Raw genomic sequence first — 25,532 nt, 5'->3', positions numbered from 1 at the left:
ATGCCCGCGCCTACATATATATATATATATATATATATATAGGCACAGGAATGGCTGTGTGGTAAGTAGCTTGCTTACCAACCACAAGTGTCTTCTATAGCCTCAGGCTGACCAAAGCCCAGTGAGTGAATATGGTGGACAGAAACTGAAAGAAGCCTGTCGTATATATACTGCCCCACCTTCACTTGACAACCACTGTTGGTGCGTTTACATCCCCGTAACTTACTGGTTCGACAAAAGAGACCAACAGAATAAGTACCAAGCCTACAAAGAGTAAGTCCTGGGGATGATTAGTTCGACTAAAGGCAGTGCTCCAGCATGGCCGCAGTCAAATGACTGAAACAAATAAAAGAATACATATTATATATAGATAGATAGACTATTTTTCTCTTTTATTTCTTTCGGTCATTTGACTGTGGCCATGCTGGAGCACCACCTTTAGTCAAGCAAATCAACCCCAGGACTTATTCTTTGTAAGCCCAGTACTTATTCTATCGGTCTCTTTTGCCGAACCACTAAGTTACAGGGATGTAAACACACCATCATCGGTTGTCATGCAATGTTGGGGGAGGGGACAAACACAAGAAAGGAAAGAAAACATGGCATAAACAAAAAGTCTTGGTTCCCCCATCAATGCTCTTTGAGCCCTGACCGTAAATAACTAGGGGCATGAATAACACATCAGGCTTCTACACTATTCCTCTAAGCCATGTTTCCTCTGCTTTTACTTTCTCTCTTTTACTTGTTTCAGTCATTTGACTGCGGCCATGCTGGAGCACCGCCATTTTTTTAATCGAGCAACTCGACCCTGGGACTTATTCTTTGAAAGCCCAGTACTTATTCTATCGGTCTCTTTTGCCGAACCGCTAAGTGACGGGGACATAAACACACCAGCATCGGTTGTCAAGCAATGCTAGGGGGACAAACACAGACACACATATATATATATATACATATATACGACGGGCTTCTTTCAGTTTCCGTCTACCAAATCCACTCACAAGGCTTTGGTCAGCCCGAGGCTATAGTAGAAGACACTTGCCCAAGGTGCCACACAGTGGGACTGAACCCGGAACCATGTGGTTCATAAGCAAGCTACTTACCACACAGCTACTCCTGCGCCTATTTTGTTTATATTGTATGCTCTTGTTTTTCACTCTGACGAAGATCTGTTGCCTTAATGCCAAATGAAGATGAAAAATTTTATCCTCACATTTATGGATAAACTGCATTCTGGTATTCTGATCAGAAACAGATGTTAGATTCGTGTTGTATCAATAAATATGCTTTAAAATGTAGTCCAATCAATGCACTCGTTAATCTATGCTTTTCTCCATTTTCTAATTATTTGCATTGGTTCCTGATAAACTCTTGTTTATCCTGTTGCTACCTGCACTTTACGTGTAGGGTGTCCCTGCACACCATTGCCCAGATAACAGACAATGATAGTATATATGGATATTTTATCCCTTAGTCAGTTACTACAACCATTAACTCTATTTATATATGTATGTATCTCTCTCTATATAAACGGCAGTTTGTCTGTGTGTGTTTCTGTGTGTCTGTTAGGTTGTACCCTCACCCTGACCACGGCTTTCAACCGATTCTGATGAAACTTGACACACACATAGCCCAATGTCATAATTCAAAACTAACGCAGCGAAAATTTTGAAAAGTTCCCCCAGTTCTGAAAAAAATCGATAAATTCGACATGGGGTCGAGAATCTAAGCTTTTTATATGCAACACATTTTCTGTCTAGGGGACACAACTCGACCTTTTTATCGCCCAAAGGGACAGCTAGGAACATCGTATACACAGAAGTATTCGAGTGAAGAGAAGACATTGCGACCTACACATGCGCCTTCGTTCCCTAGAGGGAAAGGACTAGATTGGGATTAGTCATTGCCTACTAGGGGCTCTTACATACCCAGGCAATGCCGGGCTATGCTGCTATGCTTTTCTCCATTTTCTAATTATTTGCATTGGTTCCTGATAAACTCTTGTTTATCCTGTTGCTACCTGCACTTTACGTGTAGGGTGTCCCTGCACACCATTGCCCAGATAACAGACAATGATAGTATATATGGATATTTTATCCCTTAGTCAGTTACTACAACCATTAACTCTATTTATATATGTATGTATCTCTCTATATAAACGGCAGTTGTCTGTGTGTGTTTCTGTGTGTCTGTTAGGTTGTACCCTCACCCTGACCACGGCTTCAACCGATTCTGATGAAACTTGACACACACATAGCCCAATGTCATAATTCAAAACTAACGCAGCGAAAATTTTGAAAAGTTCCCCCAGTTCTGAAAAAAATCGATAAATTCGACATGGGGTCGAGAATCTAAGCTTTTTATATGCAACACATTTTCTGTCTAGGGGACACAACTCGACCTTTTTATCGCCCAAAGGGACAGCTAGGAACATCGTATACACAGAAGTATTCGAGTGAAGAGAAGACATTGCGACCTACACATGCGCCTTCGTTCCCTAGAGGGAAAGGACTAGATTGGGATTAGTCATTGCCTACTAGGGGCTCTTACATACCCAGGCAATGCCGGGCTATGCTGCTATGCTTTTCTCCATTTTCTAATTATTTGCATTGGTTCCTGATAAACTCTTGTTTATCCTGTTGCTACCTGCACTTTACGTGTAGGGTGTCCCTGCACACCATTGCCCAGATAACAGACAATGATAGTATATATGGATATTTTATCCCTTAGTCAGTTACTACAACCATTAACTCTATTTATATATGTATGTATCTCTCTCTATATAAACGGCAGTTTGTCTGTCTGTGTGTCTGTCAGGTTGTACCCTCACCCTGACCACGGCTTTCAACCGATTCTGATGAAACTTGACACACACATAGCCCAATGTCATAATTCAAAACTAACACAGCGAAAATTTTGAAAAGTCTCCCCAGTTCTGAAAAAAATCGATAAATTCGACATGGGGTCGAGAATCTAAGCTTTTTATTTGCAACACATTTTCTGTTGTAGTTTTCGCAACTTGCAATCGATTTTCACCAAACTTATGGTGAAGCTTAATGTTACCCTAAGAAACTTAATTCTGACGTTAGTTTTCCATGCAATACCTTACCATCAGAAAAAATTGATAAAATCATGCCATTTTGGGAAATCGCGTTTAAATTCAAGATGACATATTTTCGACAATATCTTTCACAAATTGGCGGGAATGTTTTTTAAATTCACAGCGAGCATCATGTCTGCTCCAGGGGCTCTTACATACCCGGGCAATGCCGGGCTATGCTGCTAGTACATATATAAATGCGTGAAAATGTAACCACATGGATTGCAATATTTCTATACGAAAACTGAAAATTTGCACAAGGCCCGAAATTTTGGAGGGAGTGGGGTCAGTCAATTAGATCGACCCAGTATGCAACTGGTACTCAATTTATCAACCCCGAAAGGATGAAAGCCAAAGCCGACCTCGACGGAATTTGAACACAGAACGTAAAGACAGACGAAATACCGCTCGTCATTTCGCTTGTATCACAAAAGCAAATCAATTTGTATGAATTGATCGTAAGACTGAACCACAAAGTAAAAATTTCAAATAGTGTTGATGATAATTTTTGTCCTCGTGTATGACCATAAACATTGTACCCCGGTCTGGAAAATGCTATAACCGGTTAATGTGTATCACTGGGCATTATAGGACAAACAGAGAAACAGCTTTTCTTTTAAATATATCATTAATGATCCAATATATACAATAATCCCTCGACTGTCACAGGTGTTACGTTCCAAAAGCCCCTGCGATAGGTGGAAATCCTAGAAGTAGAAATAGTCCTGTACTGTATACTTTTTAATAATATTTTTATAATTTGTATATATTTATTACTAGCAGCATAGCCCGGCGTTGCCCAGGTATGTAAGAGCCCCTAGTAGGCAACGACTAATCCCAATGTAGTCCTTTCCCTCTAGGGAACGAAGGCGCATGTGTAGGTTGCAATGTATTCTCTTCACTCGAATACTTCTGTGTATACGATGTTCCTAGCTGTCTCCCGATAGAAAATGTGTTGCATAAAAAAAAGCTTAGATTCTCGACCCCATGTCGAATTTATCGATTTTTTTCAGAACTGGGGAAACTTTTCAAACTTTTCGCTGCGTTAGTTTTGAATTATGACATTGGGCTATGGGTGTGTCAAGTTTCATCAGAATCGGTTGAAAGCCGTGGTCAGGGTGAGGGTACAACCTGACAGACACACAGACAGACAAACTGCCGTTTATATATATAGAGAAGAGATATTCTAAAGGCAAAACAACACCACGGAGGAATCGACGTAAGCTTAATTAATAAACCGAGACAGGTGAACCGCGATATGGCGAGGGATTACTGCATATATAAATATATATTTATTACACACGTGAGTGAGAACACTTTGAGATATTTTTGGTATCTAACATATGTCAGATACTGCGAGCGCTGCTTCTGATTGGTCAATCCATGGTGATGACCCGAGGTCACGGTGACAGCACTGCTTCTGATTGGTCAATCCATGGTGATGACCCGAGGTCACGGTGACAGCGCTGCTTCTGATTGGTCAATCCATGGTGATGACCTGAGGTCACGGTGACAGCACTGCTTCTGATTGGTCAATCCATGGTGATGACCCGAGGTCACGGTGACAGCGCTGCTTCTGATTGGTCAATCCATGGTGATGACCCGAGGTCACGCACGTGACAGCGCTGCTTCTGATTGGTCAATCCATGGTGATGACCGAGGTCACGGTGACAGCGCTGCTCTGATTGGTCAATCCATGGTGATGACCCGAGTCGGTGACAGGCTTCTGATTGGTCAATCATGGTGATGACCCGAGGTCACGGTGACAGCGCTGCTTCTGATTGGTCATCCATGGTATGACCCGAGTCACGGTGATAGCGCTGCTTCTGATTGGTCAATCCATGTGATGACCCGAGGTCACAGTGACAGCGCTGCTTCTGATTGGTCAATCCATGGTGATGACCCAAGGTCACGGTGACAGCGCTGCTTCTGATTGGTCAATCCATGGTGATGACCCGAGGTCACGGTGACAGCACTGCTTCTGATTGGTCAATCCATGGTGATGACCTGAGGTCATGGTGACGGTGCACGACAGCGCTTCTGATGGTCAATCCATGGTGATGACCCGAGGTCACGGTGACAGCACTGCTTCTGATTGGTCAATCCATGGTGATGACCTGAGGTCATGGTGACAGCGCTGCTTCTGATCGGTCAATCCATGGTGATGACCCGAGGTCACGGTGACAGCGCTGCTTCTGATTGGTCAATCCATGGTGATGACCCGAGGTCACGGTGACAGCACTGCTTCTGATTGGTCAATCCATGGTGATGACCCGAGGTCACGGTGACAGCGCTGCTTCTGATTGGTCAATCCATGGTGATGACCCGAGGTCACGGTGACAGCGCTGCTTCTGATTGGTCAATCCATGGTGATGACCCGAGGTCACAGTGACAGCGCTGCTTCTGATTGGTCAATCCATGGTGATGACCCGAGGTCACGGTGACAGCGCTGCTTCTGATTGGTCAATCCATGGTGATGACCGAGGTCATGGTGACAGCGCTGCTTCTGATTGGTCAATCCATGGTGATGACCGAGGTCATGGTGACAGCGCTGCTTCTGATTGGTCAATGCATGGTGTGATGACCCGAGGTCACGGTGACAGCACTGCTTCTGATTGGTCAATCCATGGTGATGACCCGAGGTCACGGTGACGCGCTGCTTCTGATGGTCAATCCATGGTGATGACCCGAGGTCATGGTGACAGCGCTGCTTCTGATTGGTCAATCCATGGTGATGACCCGAGGTCACGGTGACGGCACTACTTTTGTCATTCATAAGTTACAACTAAACGTGAAGAATTTAGTTATTGGGTTAATAAAATATGGTCGTTGGTGATGACCCGAGGTCACGGTGACAGCACTGCTTCTGATTGGTCAATCCATGGTGATGACCCGAGGTCACGGTGACAGCGCTGCTTCTGATTGGTCAATCCATGGTGATGACCCGAGGTCACGGTGACAGCGCTGCTTCTGATTGGTCAATCCATGGTGATGACCCGAGGTCATGGTGACAGCGCTGCTTCTGATTGGTCAATCCATGGTGATGACCCGAGGTCATGGTGACAGCGCTGCTTCTGATTGGTCAATGCATGGTGATGACCCGAGGTCATGGTGACAGCGCTGCTTCTGATTGGTCAATCCATGGTGATGACCCGAGGTCACGGTGACGGCACTACTTTTGTCATTCATAAGTTACAACTAAACGTGAAGAATTTAGTTATTGGGTTAATAAAATATGGTCGTTTATTCGTGTGTAATAAATAAAATACCAAACTCATTCCCTATGGATACCGTATTTATTACAACGAGTGGCTTTAAACGTATCTAACTCACTTTCGCTTGTTAGATACGTTTACAAGCCACTCGTTGTAATAAATACGGTATCCATAGGGAATGAGTTTGGTATTCTCTCTCTCTCTCTATATATATATATATAAAACACAGGTAGTTTTTTTGCCAATGATATACTTTTTATTATTATTTTGTACTTTACTTAATTATGGTATATTTAATTTTTCTCTATATGGTATAATTTAATTATATCATTGTTCATTCATTGTTAAATTGATAAAAGGTGGTTTTCTTCTCTAATTTATATATATATATATATATATATATATATATATATATATATACATATACACCACATATATATCTGTAATATAATATGTGGCAATTTTGGTTGCCATAATAAAACTCCAAGTTCCAGGTGTTGGGGCGAAAATCTGCTCTGGTATCTCGTCAGTTATTAAGACAAACATTTTATTATGGCAACTGAATAATTGTTGTATATTACATTTACAGATAAATTCCTCTATTTACATAATATCAAGGTCTCAATCATTCTTTTGTTGTCAAACTATTACTATTAAACATACATACATATGGCGCAGGAGTGGCTGTGTGGTAAGTAGCTTGCTAACCAACCACATGGTTCCGGGTTCAGTCCCACTGCATGGCATCTTGGGCAAGTGTCTTCTGCTATAGCCTCGGGCCAACCAAAGCCTTACGAGTGGATTTGGTAGACGGAAACTGAAAGAAGCCTGTCCAAATTTATATATATATATATATATATATATATATATATATATGTATGTGTGTGTTTGTGTGTCTGTGTTTGTTCCCCTAGTATTGCTTGACAACTGATGCTGGTGTGTTTACGTCCCCGTCACTTAATGGTTCGGCAAAATAGACCGATAGAATAAGTACTGGGCTTACAAAGAATAAGTCCTGGGGTCGATTTGCTCGACTAAAGCTGGTGCTCCAGCATGGCTGCAGTCAAATGACTGAAACAAGTAAAAACAAAAACAAAACAAAAACAAACATACATATATATATATATATATGTATGTATGTTGGTATGTGTGTGTATGTGAATATGTGTCTATGTTTATGTTTGTTCCATAACCATTGCTTGACAACCAGTGTTGGTGTGTTTACGTCAAAAGGGGTCAACATAGGAAGCGCCAGGCTGACAAAGAAAATGCCCACTGCCCCTACATACATCCCTACATATATATAAACAAGAAACAAAAACTTACCCCTTTCCAAAGGTATTTCTCTGGTTCATTAATTAAGTGATTTTCTAGAAGTTTAGAAGCTGGAAACATCATCACTGCAAAAAGATGTGGAGAAATTTCATGGTTTCATACCCTGGATAGGTTTCTAGTCCTGTATAGAAGTTTCACTACAAAAACACACACACACACACAATTACAAGTGTCAGCTCATGTTTACTTGTAGTTTCAATACCACTAAAAGTGGTTCAGTAGCTTCTGGGAAAACACTTTTATTTAATCTTCTTAAACTCAAACCAGAAATTAGGATTAAAAGAAGATCCTTTGTGAATAAACCCAAAGGTGTTAATCCCTTGATACTTGACATGTTGACTTTAAAATTACTTTAAAATTTAAAAACTAAAAGAACAGAAAATAAATGAGATCTGAATATGATTATCTGTTGTAAATGGGAAATGGAAAAAAATGGAAGAAAAAGAAATAAAAGAGAAAAAAAATATAGAAGAGAAATTCTGCAGCACAACAAAAAAAAAACATTAAGGGGAGAGAACTACATAAATATTAATTCTGCATCCCTGTCATCATCACCCAGACCTGCATAAATACAATGTTGTATTTTAGCAGATTTGGGTACCTTTGTCCAGTTACAAAATATACACCTATCAGTGTGTTTACATTGAGTGAATGTCTCCAATTTTTATTTATTTAAATACATACTGGTTATTAATAAGTTTTTCAGCATTAACCCTTTAGTACTTAAACTGGCCACATCCAGCCCAAAGATGCCACCTGTTTTATGTTCAAACTGAGCAGATCCAGCCTCTTTCACCTACCCTATGATGTTATTCTAAGAATAAAGAAAACCTTGAAGCTATGAGATAATGCATGACTAATTCAAAACAATATCAATAAATAATCCTTACATTTGACAGCGAATGCTAAAGAGTTAATCATTTTCAACTCTGTGGAGGCAACAGCTTTTGCTACTAATTACATAGAGCCCAGCTCTTTTGCCAACCCTCCAGTTATTGTTGTCCATGGTTCCTTTTTCTTTTTTTAAGGGCAGATGTAAAATTGAGCCTTTTCTTATATTTTGTTTATCTGTGTCGTCCTTGAAGGAACAGGTTTGACTGACAAAATCTTTTGGCAGGTCTTTCTGTTTGAAGTATTTAAGAGTGGTGGAAAGGACCAGGTTTATAGACTTAACCTCACGCCTCGTGTACAATAGTCTCTACATTGCAGGACCTATTCCATGGCTATGTGGTGCTGTCCCTACACATGCAACCAGTCTCAATGAGAAGAGTTACTTTAAGTGACATAATTTGCTTCAAGTTAGCAGTGCAGCAGAAACTAACTTTAATCCATGCCTGCCAATTCCCTGGCATCCATGCATCAGATATGATACACAATCCTAATTTTTTCAACCACAAGAGTAATTCAGGACTTATGAAAAGAAAGCTTTATATTATTCAGCATGTATAAAAACAAAGGATAACTGTAAAAAAATAAGCATGGGTGTTCAGGACAAGCAAAGGGTTCGTATGCTTATTTAACAGTTAACTGTACCTATGGCTAGTGGGGAAGTACTTATCTATTAAACTTAGGAAGGCTTTGCCATGTTGAACTTCAACATTAGTGAGTGGAAGGGGATGTGAACCGAATGATGACACATTTACTTTTTGGATAATAGGGGGTACAGCTAATTTTATGTTTGAACCCATTTGTGCTCCAGGCCAATGCTAAGGGTAAGAAGGTGCTCTATCCAGACAACAATTTCAAAATCCTTCTACTGATGTCATTTATAAAGTTCTTTGATACCAAACAGGAATGGTATGAACCCATGTTTATGTAAGCATAACAATTTATTTTTGCTTTTCTAAAGGGATTACAATTTTAGCCATTGCTTAGTTTATCTCTACAGTGATTTTAATACTAAGAAAGGGAGATTACACAGGCAAGCTTTACATTTGATATTCTAAAGAGCTTCCATGAGCTAGAACCCAAAGTTATTCTTTAGTTTGTCTTTACAAAGATCTTAAAATATCTAAATGTTTTCAAGAATGTCCTTTTTTATCGTATCTAAATTATGTCCATTTGTTTTACTCAGAAGCAGTTAAACCATCATCTCTGTGTAAACCAAAATCTACAGATGACAACATTTTCTTTACTTTAAGTACCTAATATCTTTCATCCCATGGGATCACGTATATCCATCTTAACAGACTCCTTGCCAAATGCAGTCTTCCTATTGTGAAATAAAAGGCTAAAAACTCCTTTGGTATGAACGACCATGGAATTGCATCTAGAATGTTCCCCTCTGAGGCCCAGGTTGTTTTATGGAAGAACAGCAGTCGCTCATGCATACCAGCCTCTCCTCTCCACGATGGGAAAGACAAAAACCAATACAGCTTGGCACCAGTGACATTGCAACTCATTTCTACAGATGAATGAACTGTCTTAACACACAGCCTGGTCCAAGAATTGAACTCACTACCTCAGGATTGTAAGCCCAATGCCCTAATGACTGAGCCACACACCATTTTTATTGTAAAATATTTCCAGCAAAATCTTATCTTTCGCTAGCTTCAGTCATTAAACTGTGGCCATGCTGGGGCATCACCTCGATGGGTTTTAGTAAAAAAAAAAATCAACCCCAGTATTGTATTTCAAGTCTGGTACTTATTCTATCAGTCTCTTTTATTGAACTGCTAAGTGATGGGGGACATAAACAAACTAACATTGGTTGTCAAGTGGTTTATGGGTAAGTAACAAACAGACACGATGGGCTTCCATATAGTTTCCATCTACCAAATTCACTTCCAAGAGAGAGTTGGTTAAGGTGCCACACAGTGGGACCGAACCCAAAACCATGTGCTTCTTAAGCCTATAAACTATAAACATAACCGTGACTGCACCTATAACAAAAAAGAACAATTTGGATACTGTAGTCCTAGCTACACTAGGCCATACATAAAAGTGGACCTGGGATAAACAACCTCAACAACAACAACTCATCTAAAAAAAAAAATAGAGACAAGTAAAAATAGGAAGAGGGGAAAATAAACCAGGGAGATAGAGAATGAGTTAGGGGTTCAAAAAGTGATAGAGAGGGGCCACTTACCTGGGTATGTGAAAAACATTGACAGGCAGAGAAATGACTTGACTATCATTGCAAAGTCCAGTGACTTCCCTGAGAATAGATAAGAAAAATACAGTGAAGAAAGCCACCACGCATCATCAGGTTATACACACACACGCACACACACATACACATACACATACATACACACACATACATACACAAGAGCTAAGGAGTGAAATTTTTCAGTTTCCGTCTACCAAATCCACTGACAAAACTTTGGTCGGCCTGAGGCTATAGTAGAAGACACTTGCCCAAGGTGCCACGCAGTGGGACTGAACCCGGAACCATGTGGCTAGGAATCAAGCTTCTTACCACATAGCCACTCCTGCGCCTATATATATATACATATGCATATTTATATAGACGTATACGTACATATGCATATATATATATATATATATATATATATATATATATATATATATACATAAATATGCATATACACACACACATTGTGAGAGAGAGAGAGAGAGAGAGAGAGAAACAGACAGACTGACAAACAAACAGACATATAGAGAGACAGACAGAGAGACAGAGAGATAACGTAGATAGATAGATAGATAAACGGATAGATATTAATACCTCTTCTCAAAACAAGGGACATATCAGGTAACATGATCCAAGATACACTATACCTGAATAAAAGACAGCTTGATCATCACAGCTGGAATATCTTTGGTTTATAGGTCAACTGGATCGGGACTGACCTGGGGTTAAACAAATGACCAAGGAAATAGGAGAGGATACTCACCTTTTGGAAGATTGAGTGTGATGATAGGGTTGGTCGCTTTTCCAAATGACTGGTGGTGTGTGAATGGCCACAGGGATAGGAGAGAACGAGGGGTCGCCAAGGAGGAAGAGAAAAAGGAAAATGAAATAAGAAGACTTCGAAAGAGGAGAGAAAAATTCAAAAGTATAATTGTAATCATCTGTCATGTAGATGTGTGTGTGTGTGTGTGTATACAGCTGGGGTAAGTCTCGTGTATGTATGTGTAAATACATACAAACACAGTAAATGATGATGATGATGGTTGTTGGCATCATTATCTAATGTCTGCTTTCCATGCTGGCATGGGTTGGACGGTTTGATAGGGAGTTGTATCAAGCTCTGATGCCATCTTTAGAATGGTTCCTATGGATGGAGGTCTTTCTTAATGTCAACCCCTTTACAGAGTATACTGGGTGCTTTTTCTGTGGCACCAGCACTAGTGAGGTAGCCATGTAACTTGCAGGACTGGAAAAGGAAAGAGAACAAAGAGAAAGAAAGGAGGGCAAGCTCCCATTACCGAGAAGAAGGGTAAGGTAGAGATGAGTGACTATGTGGCAGATGGGCAAACACAGGTGTCTTGATATAAAAGAAATATCGGGTCATCCCATAAATAATGCGCTTTTTTCAATTGCATTAGCTAAGCGTGGGACAGGATAAACTACCTGCATCAACTTGCTATAAAAGCAGGTAGTAGCTTTACCTTGAGCTTATTCTTAGTGCAAATTTTGAAGAGTGCAGTTCGATTTTAGCAGTTATTCTTTTAAAAGCTATATTGGAAGTGACAAAGGAGTATATTTGGCATATTTTGCTTTCTGCGTTTAATAAAGGCTGCAATGCAATGGAAAGGGTAAGGAATATTAATGCTGTTGTTTGGATATACGACCGTACGCGAGGGAGTTTCGGTGACATATTTTCTCCTCTTGTTCAACAGCATCCGGCCGCATCCCAACATAATGTGACGTAATGTTATGCAAGCCATAATACGTGTTTAATATACAGTGCCAAAGTAAATGTATAAAGGAACGCCAAAAACCGTTCTACTTTTATAAAGAGAAGATACATTTTATTCACAGTGTACAAAGTGATTTGTGATTATTAGCGTAGTATTGTGTCATAATAATAATAATAATAATAATAATAATAATGAAATTATTGTATACAGTGCTCAGGTGCACCACAACTTGTCAGAAAGTGCATATAAAGTACATGCAGCAATGTAGAAATGTCTGGAAAGTGAACATGCTTGTGTGTGTATGGAGGGGAGGAAATCAGGTGTAGTGTTGGCGAATCTCAGGAAGCATGGAAGTTTTGAAGGATGCAGTGCTCCGACAACTAACAACCGATGCCGGCAGTTTGTTCCATGCTTCAGCGTGTGTATGGAGGGGAGAAAATCAGGTGTAGTGTTGGCGAATCTCAGGAAGCATGGAAGTTTTGAAGGATGCAGTGCTCCGACAACTAACAACTGATGCCGGAAGTTTGTTCCATGCTTCAGCGTGTGTATGGAGGGGAGAAAATCAGGTGTAGTGTTGGCGAATCTCAGGAAGCATGGAAGTTTTGAAGGATGCAGTGCTCCGACAACTAACAACCGATGCCGGCAGTTTGTTCCACGCTTCAGCAACTCTCAGTGTGAAAAAATGTTTCCTGAAGTCATGGGAGCTGTGCTGTTTTCTTACTTTGTAAATATGTCCACGGGTGTTAGATGGGTGGAGTTTGAAGAGGTGCTCAGAGTTATTGTTTGTGCGATGGTTGTGTCTGTGTGTTCGTGTGTGCGACAAAAGTACAGAAATAAGGTTTATGCAAATACAACAGAGCATAAAAGAAATCTCAACATTTTGAGTTTAAATGAAGTTACTTTAGAGTTATTTTACCAGTTCATGTAGTACACGATAATGAGTTCTATACAAGATTTGAGTCTCAGAGCTGAGATTAGTTGAGTCACTTGTTGTGCATATTTTTCTCTTGATATAGATATTCTTTCAGATATATATACTGCAACTGTTTTTCCGTGGTGAGATTTTCACACTAACAGAATGAGTTGAATCTGTATTTATCTTGTTGTGTACAAGTTGAAATCTTTGTAGATGGAGACGATGTTGGTGATGACGTTATGTCTGTCACCTGGTTTACAATAGCGTCTTCATATTATGTTTTGCTTGGTTGTCGTCTGCCTTTCGAACTGGAACATGGTTGAGTAAGCTCTGTGTGGTCTCCGACTAAGACCTTAAAAGGTCCTAAGCCAAAAGACAGTGAATCGTGATATGATCAGCCTATTTAGAGAGTTAAGATGGCTCAAATGAAAAGTCCTATCCGAAAGCCGTGATTGGTCAGTTTACACACTGGCTCGAGATAAGTGGAGAGACAGACCGTGCTTAGATGCTGACCAATCAGATCAGAGGACACAACAAGGTTAAACTAGCCAAAGATGTTTGTAATCTCAAACGAGATCATTCTTAATATTTTTCTCAAACAGTGAAGATAGCAATGAAGAAAACAATACTGCTACACTGTATATGGGGATTGGACAATAAGCATCAGCCAGTGTCAACGGTGGTTCCAGAAATTCTAAGCCGGAAACAACAGCCTAGAAGACAAGCCTTGTCCCGGAAGATCTGTAAAGCTGGACAAGGACGTCCTGCAAACCCTGGTGAAACAAAATCTCATTGTAATTGTTGGATTTGGTCATTCAACCATTCATGGACCCCTGCTTGGATTCGGTCATTCAACCATTCATCGACCCCTGCTTGGATTTGGTCATTCAACCATTCATCGACCCCTGCTTGGATTTGGTCATTCAACCATTCATCGACCCCTGCTTGGATTTGGTCATTCAACCATTCATCGACCCCTGCTTGGATTTGGTCATTCAACCATTCATCGACCCCTGCTTGGATTTGGTCATCCAACCATTCATCGACCCCTGCTTGGATTTGGTCATCCAACCATTCATCGACCCCTGCTTGGATTTGGTCATTCAACCATTCATCGACCCCTGCTTGGATTTGGTCATTCAACCATTCATCGACCCCTGCTTGGATTTGGTCATTCAACCATTCATCGACCCCTGCTTGGATTTGGTCATCCAACCATTCATCGACCCCTGCTTGGATTTGGTCATTCAACCATTCATCGACCCCTGCGTGCCATCGGAAAAGTCAGCAAATTGAGTTAATGGGTTCCTCACAAACTTTCAGAGTTTAATCGCACGCAGGGAGTGAATGTGTGCTCTTCTTTGCTGTCACATACCTGAGATGTCTCGTAAGTCTACCAGGTAGGTGGAAGAGCGTTGTAAAAAGTGAAGGAGACTCTATTTTAGATCAAAGAAGAACTCTGATTATCTAAATTTTGAAAATAAAAGAAGTATTAAAAAACCCACATTATTTATGAGATAAGAGGAAGGTCGTGATGGGTGCTGGATCAAACTTTTAATGGAGCAGAAGGTGAGCATAAGAGAGAACAGACTGGTGGATTATGGAAGGGAATATACACACACACACACATATATATATATACAGGGAGAATTCACACAAAAACCAAAAAAAAAACAAAAGATGAAGACAGGTGGTGTAGACAACAAACAAATGTATTAGGTTAACGTTCGGGAAGTGAAAAAGTCTTTGACATTTCAAGCCTATATATGTATAGGCTGATCTGAGATTGTGTACTGGAACGAAAGCAATTGCAGCGTGGAAGGTGTTTATAAGCCATTAAAGAAACACACAAAAACCGTTAGATTCACTTCAACATTTAAATTTTAATTTGCCAAAATATTTTCGTTGTTTTGAAACCATGACTATTGGACTATTGGCAAAGACTCAAAACCTTGAAGATGTACTCAATAGAAAGAAGATTTGAGCGATACCGAATTATATACATTTGGAAAATGATAGAGCAAAAGGTGCCAAACTTTGGTATCAAAACCTACCACTCACTGCGCCACGGAAGACGCTGCCAGCTACCACCAATCAACAAAAAGGCTGGCCAGGCAGCAAAAGCCCTGCGAGAATCAAGTCTGTTGGTTCGAGGAGCACAACTATTCAACTCCATTCCGGTACATGTCAGAAATCTATCAGGATGCAGTGTGGAATCATTCAAATTGCAGCTGGATAGATACTTAAGCACCATTAGAGATGAACCCCATCTCCCAGGATATACACAACAAGCACAAACTGACTCAAACTCGCTCCTACGCATGTCAAAATTAAACAGAGAATACAACCTGGCAACCACACCAGACTCTGAGGGTGGAGTCTTCGACTTGGCCTGAGCATGGACTCAAACTCAAATGAAATGAAATGACCTGTTCACTGTGATGCAGCACAGAATTTTGTCAGTGACAGGTCGCAGTCTCAAAGCGATGAAAATATTTTGGCAAATTAAATTTAAATGTTGAAGTGAATCTAACGGTTTTTGTGTGTTCCTTAAATGGCTTATAAACACCTTCCACACTGCAATTGTTTATATATCCATCCACACATACAGTGCTAGATGACCCCCACCTCCCCTCGGATTCAGTCTTGCAAGTTGCATGGCAACCGTCAGTGCTGATGGCAGGTAAAAAGCACCCAGTACTTTTATGTCAGTGTGTGTGGGTTTGTGTGAGTGTGCGTATATATGTATGTATGTTTATATGTGTGGATGTGTGTGTGTGTAAATATGTAATTATATGGTTGAATTAACGCTCAGATTATTTAGAGTACTTTATTTGGCTGAACATATCAACAGATAATGTGTGTATGTGTGTGTGTGTATATATATACACACACACACAAAACCAGATGAAGTAACAGCAAAAGTTTTACTTACTAAATATCCACAAACACCAAATGCTATGTACAGGAATGTGACCAATATCATGGTTGATATGAAAACACTGTAAACAAAAATATATACACAACTTTATACGTACATAACTAGGTCAGACAAACTTACAGAAAATACTAGAACATAGACAAGTGGATGTGTGTTGTGTGCAAGTGTTAAGATGAAGGGGAGCCTCTGCCAAGTTTTTCACAGTTAAGAAACAGGTGCATAAATTCTTTTGGACGGGTGGAGTCAATACATACAGTGACATTTATCAGCGGCCCAGGATAATACTATGTTCAGTTGTGAAGCAGGTTGCACTTATCATGGATTGATCTATGGTAACACAGGATGACAATCAATCAAAGATTTTGCTTCAGTCACGAATACATGTCGCAGCAACCACCCAGAATGCACTGATTATTGCTTGTGTTTAAATGGCTAAGCAGAGAGGTTGTGTATATTTTTATATGCGGATTTATGTACTTGTATCCACAAACATGTGACCAGTGAATACAAAAAATATGAAAGTGCCTGATACAAACAAAGATGGAGATAAGGATAGCAAAAGGTAGAAAGAATCAAGGAAATAGTTGAAGGTCGAAGCTTCACTGCCGTGGACTGAGAGTTTGGTGGCAACAAATTGACAATTTGTTCCTCACAAACAATGTGGACAAGTGAATTCTTTGGGAAAAGTAGAAATGGTTAAAGGAAATGGTTTGGTGTGTCCATGAGAAGCTTCTCAATATGGAGAATGCATGAGAAAGAAAGGGAGAGAGGGTCTATCCTTAGCCGACCCTAATGAGACCAACCATCCAAGTTGAGAGCAGTTTGATAGATAGAGCAATAAGGGGTATAAAAGTAAGGAAACCAACCACTACTGCCTGACTGCCCCCCCCCAGCCATGCCGGTGGTACGTAAAAGCACCCACTACACTCTCAGAGTGGTTGGCATTAGAAAGGGCATTCAGCTGTAGAAACTCTACCAGATCAGATTGGAGCCTGGTGCAGCCATCTGGTTCGCCAGTCCTCAGTGAAATCGTCTAACCAATGCCAGCATGGAAAGCGGACGTTAAACGATGATGATGAGGAGGAAGAGGAATGGCTGTGGAGTAAGAAGCTTGTTTAACAACCACATGGTTCCAGGTTCAAATGTCTTCTACTTTAGCCACAGGTTGACCAAAGCCCTGTGAATTAATTTGGGGGACAGAAAATGAAAGAAGCTATTGTATATATAAGTGAATGTGTGGGTGTGTATGTGTGTGTCTGTGTGTCTACGTTTGTCCCCATCGGTGTTTGACAACTTGTGTTAGTGTGTTTACATCCCTGTAACTTAGTGGTTTGGCAAAAGAGACTGACAGAATAAGTCCCAGGCTTTAGAAAAAGTACTGGGGGTGAATTTATTCAGCTAAAAATTCTTCAAGGTAGTGCCCCAGAATGGCCACAGTCTAATGACTGAAACAAGTGGGAAAAAAAGCAAGGGATCAGTATAGTCCCCTAGAATAATCAATCAAGTAATACAAGAAAAGGGTCCAGCCAAATGGCAGGGGGTTAGTGCTGTAGGAAGGGTTCACTACAGAGGCATCAAACTGCTGGGTCAGGTTATGAAGGCCACAGACCCACGGGTTCAGCCCTCCATTGGTTATGGAGCAAGCATATTGGCTACTCAACCATTTAGCTTTAGATTCATCTCAAATCGGTGTATTTCAACAATGTCGACATTTGATAACACGATTAGGGTTGGAGTGAATCCATTGCAAAGGTTGGATGGTCTCAACTGGCCAATCAGTGCTTGAGCAAGAGTTTCTACCCCAAAACAGAAAAATCCTCTTCGTACTCCACCAACCATTACATAAGAAGCACTCCCTCATGCTACAGAGCATTAATGTGCAAGTGGCTGAGTATTCCATAGACACGTGTGATACAGAATGTGACAAGGCAGGCTCCTTTTGAAATTATGGGTACACCTCATTTTTTTGGTCAGACTGGAGCAACATGAAATAAAGTGCCTTGCTCAAGGACGCAATGTGCTGCTGGGACTTGAACTCACGACCTTTGGATCATGAGCCGAATGCCCCTAACCACTATGTCTGAATAAAAGACAAGATGGTCATGGCTGGAACCTCTTTGATCATAAGTTCATTGATCAGAAATGATCTGGGACTAAGCAACAACAAAGAACGCATTAGATAATGTGATCCCAGGTACACTATGCCTAAATAAAAAACAGGATGGTCATGGCTAGAACATCTTTGATCATAGGTCTGCTGGATCAGCACTAACCTAGGGCTAAACAAGGATGTAGTCTTAGATACACTATGTTAGAATGATAGACATGAGGGCAACAGCTAGAACATCTTTGATCATAGGTCTATGGGATCAGAACCAACCTGGGGCTAAACAACAAAGCCAACAGACAACAATAACAACAACAACAAAGAAAATAAATGCAAACACAAATGGTTTTTTTTTTTTACTCACAAACTGAAACGGCTTCGTTTTTCTTTGATGACAGATGATTCTAGAGAGAGGACCATCCCAGCACCCTACAAATATAGAGGTAGGAGAGTTAGGGGGAAGAAGAGGTATTCATCCTCATCATTTTTACAGATACATTTTCATGATTACATCATCTCTCTCACACACATAAACAGACGTGGATGGATGGACAGACGGACAGACAGATACTAAACAGACATATTGCCACCCCACAATGTCATTCTAAAACTAAAAAAAATCACACCAAAACAATGTGGACACACAACCATTGCATTTGGCAGAATTAATCTGAACGCTAAAGGGTCAATGGTATTCCCAGCGTGAACTTTCCATGGCCCTTTGCACTGTAGCCAAGTGATGATGTTCTATCTCTTTTGGAGGGGCCGGCTAACTTTACTGACCCCAAAAGGAAGAAAGGCAAAGTTGATCTTGGCAGCATTTGCAGTCAGAAAGTAAACCACCATCACCCTCATCACTCTCATCATCTTTTAAAATCCATTTTCCATGCTGGCATGGGTTGGATGGTTTGATGGCGAGCTAGCAGAATCGTTAGCACGTCGGGCGAAATGCTTAGCGGTATTTCGTCTGCCGTTACGTTGTGCGTTCAAATTCTGCCGAGGTCGACTTTGCCTTTCATCCTTTCGGGGTCGATAAATTAAGTACCAGTTAAGCACTGGGGTCGATATAATCGACTTAATACCTATGTCTGTCCATGTTTGTCCCCTCTATGTTCAGCCCCTTGTGGGTAATAAAGAAATAGGTTTGACAGGAGCTGACCAGCCAGAGAGCGGCACCAGGCTCCAATTATCCATTTCAGCAGGGTTTCTAAATGACATATATTTTCTTATCGAGAATAATTTAATTTATTTGAATCCCTTTGACGCCGGAATTTTTATTCCCTAATTAATATATAAATAAAATAATACATATATACGTAAAAAGCACCCACTACACTCGCGGAGTGGTTGGCGTTAGGAAGGGCATCCAGCCATAGAAACAAGCCAGATCTGACTGGGCCTGATGAAGCCTTCCGGCTTCACAGACCCAGTAGAACCGTCCAACCCATGCTAGCATGGAAAGCGGACGCTAAATGATGATGATGATGATGATGACACCCTTCCTAACGCCAACAACTTTACAAAGTGTACAGGGTGCTTTTTACATGGCATCAGCACCAGTGCTTTGTATATGACACTGGCACATGTGCCTCATATGTGGCACCAGGACGGGTGCCCTGTATGTGACACCAGCATGGTGTTTTATAAATGGCACCAGCACAGCAACTGTATACATTGCAACTGGCATCATCATCATCATCATTGTTCGACTGTGGTCGAGACAATGGAATTTACTATGTTACGCCAGACTTCACAGTCCATCATAGCATTACGGAGGTCCTGTTGCTGGATGCCTGTATCCCTGGAGATTACATCAGGGTAGGAGAGTGTGTGCCCTCTGGTATTGCGACCGTGGTCGAGACAATGGAATTTACCATGCTACGCCAGACCTCACGGTCCATCGTGGCATTACGGAGGTCCTGTTGCTGGATGCCTGTATCCCTGGAGATTACATCAGGGTAGGAGAGTGTGCGCCCTCTGGTATTGCGACCGTGGTCGAGACAATGGAATTTACCATGCTACGCCAGACCTCATGGTCCATCATGGCATTACGGAGGTCCTGTTGCTGGATGCCTGTATCCCTGGAGATTACATCAGGGTAGGAGAGTGTGCGCCCTCTGGTATTGCGACCGTGGTCGAGACAATGGAATTTACCATGCTACGCCAGACCTCATGGTCCATCATGGCATTACAGAGGTCCTGTTGCTGGATGCCTGTATCTCTAGAGATTACATCAGGGTAGGAGAGTGTGTGCCCTCTGGTATCGCGAGTAGATGGCTTCCAGAGGAGAAGAGTAGAAATTACCTTGTTTTCAGCTCTACAACAATGTCCAGCAAACTGGACTCTCCTACCTTTCACAAGAGCTGACACGGGTGGTAGTTTCCCATATATTTGCATTTTGGTTGGATGACGCTTCCATGAGAGATTTTGAGCTCTCATAAGGAGGCGAGTGTAGGTTCCATCCAACCGCCTCTCAAGCTTCTTTGATAACGTCCAGGTTTCTGAGCCATGACATGCATAAGATCTGGTCATCAAATCTAAGTAGAGACTTCAAACTTGAAATCTTCAAAGCCACAGTCGAACCAATTCTACTATATGGCAACTGGCATAGGCACCTTATATGTGGTACAAGCACGGGTGCACCCTACATGGAACCAACACGAACACCTCACATGCGACACAGGCAAGGGTGCTTTAAACGTGGCACCTGTAAATCAAGTTGGAAGAAATGCTGGCAATCATTTCGTCTGGTAGAGCAACAATTCTGACAGCTCGTGCACCCCAGCCCCGTCAGATTGGAATAACATGGAAGAAAGGGGCAAAAGATAAGGAATGGAAGAGAGAAAAAGGGGAGAGACTCACCTCGTAACAATATATTGAGATTGCGAGAAAAAATGGGAAACCAGCCAAGGAGATTTTCTTGGGGTGAATTCTGAAAGGGAACAAAAATACAAATTATAAAGGAGGCTCTTACTGCTGCTGCTACTACTGCTACTCCTTCTCCAACTATTGCTACTACACCTGCTGCTACTACTACTCTTCCAGCTACTACTACTACTACTACTGCAACAACTGCTACTACTACTACTACTACTACTACTACTACTACTACTACTACTACTACCACTACTAATGGCTGAAACAAACAAAAGATAAAAGGCAAATCATGTTGCCGTACAAGTTTTCTCCCCGGTCAATGCAACACAATGCACCTGCTGTTACAGGGGAGAAAATTCATATGGTAACATCGTCCACACTCAGTGTGCTAAAGGTTAATATGTCTATGCAGGGGTCAAACACAAAATGGGTTGGCCCCTGCAGTGTAGGTCACAGAAGAATAACTGCTCGCTTTTACAACAACAGTGTGTTCAACGCACCGGATTCTGGGAGGCCACTGTTTCAACCTATGCATGTGTGTGTGCGTGTATGTGGCCTTGTCTTGGCATCATGTGATAGTTGTAAACATTGTACAATAGTGTGGTCTGGCCCTGTCGCTGTCAACCTTAGTTTCCTGTCTTCCAAAAAGGTTGTTTCCAGCCATGGGGGGAAATAATGCCATACTTGGAAGCAGACGAGGGTCGGTAACAGGAAGAGCGTCCAGTTGTAGAAAATCTTCCTCAGCACATTCCATCTGACAAATTCAAGCATGGAAAAGTGGACGTTAAAACGATGCTGATTAACATGAGTATTCTGTATTTGAGCAACGAGATCAGAAAACAATTTATCAGAACCCAAGATTTTGGTAAACACTGAATCCTTTAACATTCAGGTTCCTCAGTTAAATGCAGAACTCATTTATTCCCTCTCTCTCTCTTTCGGAGAGGCACTAAGCAGCTATACGCACACATACACACACGGCAGTAACTTCCACCTACCGAATTCAATCACAAAGCTCCGGTCGGCTCGGGGCTATAGTGGAAGACATCTACCCAAAGTGCCACGCAGTGGGACTGAACCCGAAACCATGCAGCTAGGAAGCAAGCTCCCTAACCACACAGCCATGCCCGCGCCTACCATTGTTTTGAATTAATCATAGCTTCTAGAATTTGATGATGTCGTTATTTATTTTTAGAATGACATTGTAGAGTAGGTGTGAGAAGCCAGATATGGTCGGTTTGAACACAAAACAGGCAAAACACACAGAACGGATAAGGCTGTTTTAGAGATTAAAGGATTAACTCTTCAGCATTCAGATGAGCCTCTCAAATGTAATGCATATTTATTCGCATTGTTTAGAATTCATCCTGCAATTATCTCATAGCTTTGAAATTTCAGTGAAGAGATGGTTTCAGAGTAGATATGAGAGGGTCAGACCTGGAGAATATTTGAGCCAAATATGGCTGGTTTAAGTGCTAAAAGGTCAACTCTTCAAGCATTCAGATTTCTCTTATTTATCCACACTGCTTTGAATGAATCCTGCATTATCTTGTAGTATTGAGATTTCAATGATGTGATTGTTTATTGTGTGAATAGGGTAGGTGTGGGAGTCTAGATCCAGCCAGTTTGAACATAAACCAGAATATTAGGGCCGGATATAGCCACTTTAACTAAAATGTTACAACTGAAGAAGAAGAAAAAAAGGGACCACTCACACAACATGATGGATGTGTTGGAAGTCAAACCAAAAAACAACAGCAAACGCCAACAGACTGGAACATTGGGCTAAAAAACTAAAATTTAAAAAAAGAAAATGAAAATAGGGAAAAACAGAACAAAAAAAAATAGTATTATTAGATTTTAACAATGTAAATTTTGAAGAGTATTTACGTTATTTGTGGAGGCACGTGGCTTAGTGGTTAGGGTGTCAGCACCATGATTGTAAGATTGTGGTTTCAATTCCTGGACTGAGCGATGCGTTGTGTTCTTGAACAAAGCCCTTCATTTCACGTTGCTCCGGTCCACTCAGCTGGCAAAAATGAGTAACGCTGAGATGGACTGGGGTCCCATCCAGCTGGGGAACACATACGCCATAGAAACTGGGAAACCGGGCCCATGAACCTGACTAAGCTTTAAAAGGGCACAGTGGAGGCGCAATGACCCAGTGGTTAGGGTAGTGGACTCGCGGTCGGAGGATCGCAGTTTCGATTCCCAGACCGGGCGTTGTGTGTATGTATTGAGCGAAAACCACTTTACAGACTGTACTGTGTCTGCAAGACTCCTGTGTTGGTGCCACATATGAGTACTCATACAGGTACCACGTTAAAAGAGTCATCCAGTGGCAGGGACCAAGGCCTGGTGCAGCTCTGGTCAACCCATGCCAGCATGGAAAATGGGCATTAAAGAATGATGTTGATGAGGTTTGTAGGTAGGGAGGTAGTTATGTACATATAGGTCAAGCCTAATTGTTATCTGCATCACTACCTCTCTATATATATACACACACACACATACATACATTAATGGTAACAAATTGGAATGAAATGCTTATTAATACAGGAAGTAGGGTAATAGATGTAAATACAGTAATTAAGTCAGGAGAAACCAAGCAGCCAAAATATTTTATCTGCTAAAACAAATGGCTGTTAAGGGTGTGTGTGGTGATGGGGAGACCTTTCTATTGTTCCAGCAAACTGAAATAAATTGTGTGTGTGTGTGTGTGTGTTGTGTGTGTGTGTTGTGTGTGTGTGTGTGTCTGTGTTTGTCCCCCTAGCATTGCTTGACAACCGATGCTGGTGTGTTTCCGTCCCCGTCACTTAGCGGTTTGGCAAAAGAGACCGATAGAATAAGTACTGGGCTTACAAAGAATAAGTCCCGGTCGATTTGCTCGACTAAAGGAGGTGCTCCAGCATGGCCACAGTCAAATGACTGAAACAAGTAAAAGAGTATATATACATATTGTTGTATTTAGGAATGGTCATTTTGCCAGTTTAGCCAATAAAAACACACGCACTATATATTTGGTGTTACTTTGCTTCAGTGTAATTTATTTTTTACATTAATCTTATTCTTATTTCGGCCAAAGTTCTTTCGTCACACTCCTGTGACCTCAGCAGTGGTCCTTTGCTTTCTTCTTTCTTATTTGTGTCTCTCCTTACTAACCGTCAGCCATTTTGCATTTCTATTGTATGTCTTCATTTGCGCATGCTTATATCTCTATGTGTGTTTACGTTTATTTAGTGTGTGGGGGGTGGGGGGATGCCTGTAATATTTGTATCTTCTGTTTATATACGTTGATGTAATTTGTATTTTGTTGTTTTTGTTTATTCTTATTTTGTTCCTGTATTTACATCCACTTATTATTATTATCATTACATATGCTTGTATGTATGTATAACAACAATACTAGTAATAATAATATTATAAATCGATATGCAGTGGGACTGAACCGGGGACCATGTGGTTGGTAAGCAAGCTATTTACCACACAGCCACTCCTCTGCCTATTTGTGCAGCTTTATCCAGCAAAAAGCCGAACGCTCATCCATCTTCTTCAACAGGAGAATCCATTACATTAGCTGCAAGTCCATATTTGTGCATATGTACTTAGATGCTAAACTTTTGCTAAGTTTCACACATCTTGACATTTCCAGTGATGGATTTTGTCTGTGATCTTCTAATTAACTTTCTCCTTCCTGGTTTTGAGAAGTTTGGAAAGTGGTTGCTGTTCGGAAGGACAGCATCTGACCAATGAAGCCGTTGAAACCAAAGATGATGTTGAAGCTCAATGCAGCCCCCTGCAACTTATCATTTCCCAGTTGAACTGGTTGACCCATGTTAGCAGGGGTCAACCAGTGAAACTGGACTTTAAATGATGCTGATAATGTATGCATACTTGCATGTATATATTTTATATATATATATATCATCATCATCATCATCATTTAGCGTCCGTTTTCCATGCTAGCATGGGTTGGACGGTTCAACTGGGGTCTGTGAAACCAGAAGGCTTCATCAGGCCCAGTCAAATCTGGCAGTGTTTCTACGGCTGGATGCCCTTCCTAATGCCAACCACTCTGTGAGTGTAGTGGGTGCTTTTTACGTGCCACCTGCACAGGTGCCAGACAGAGCTGGCAAACGGCCACGAACGGATAGTGCTTTTACGTGTCACCGGCACGGGGGCCAGGCGATGCTGGCAACGGCCACGCACGG

At 41.3% G+C, this 25,532-nt stretch overlaps 1 protein-coding gene across 3 annotated transcripts in view; it reads right to left on the bottom strand.

The window, feature by feature from the left end:
• LOC115226205 (amino acid transporter AVT3C-like) overlaps positions 1 to 25,532 on the bottom strand; it is a 157,833-nt gene that overhangs the window by 8,850 nt on the left and 123,451 nt on the right. For all 3 annotated transcript variants that reach the window (XM_029797221.2, XM_029797222.2, XM_029797223.2), the window contains 7 exons: positions 23,037 to 23,114; positions 21,307 to 21,376; positions 18,809 to 18,873; positions 16,332 to 16,398; positions 11,511 to 11,559; positions 10,739 to 10,807; positions 7,642 to 7,715 (listed from right to left, as the gene is read on the bottom strand). In XM_029797221.2, the coding sequence (XP_029653081.1) occupies positions 7,642 to 7,715; positions 10,739 to 10,807; positions 11,511 to 11,559; positions 16,332 to 16,398; positions 18,809 to 18,873; positions 21,307 to 21,376; positions 23,037 to 23,114 (472 nt within the window). The remainder of the gene's footprint in view (positions 1 to 7,641; positions 7,716 to 10,738; positions 10,808 to 11,510; positions 11,560 to 16,331; positions 16,399 to 18,808; positions 18,874 to 21,306; positions 21,377 to 23,036; positions 23,115 to 25,532) is intronic.

The sequence above is a fragment of the Octopus sinensis genome, linkage group LG29, assembly GCF_006345805.1.
Source record: "Octopus sinensis linkage group LG29, ASM634580v1, whole genome shotgun sequence".
In the NCBI taxonomy this organism is placed as follows: Eukaryota; Metazoa; Mollusca; class Cephalopoda; order Octopoda; family Octopodidae; genus Octopus; species Octopus sinensis.
The sequence above is the reverse complement of the archived record's forward strand: the minus strand, read 5'-3'. Positions and strand labels throughout refer to the sequence as shown.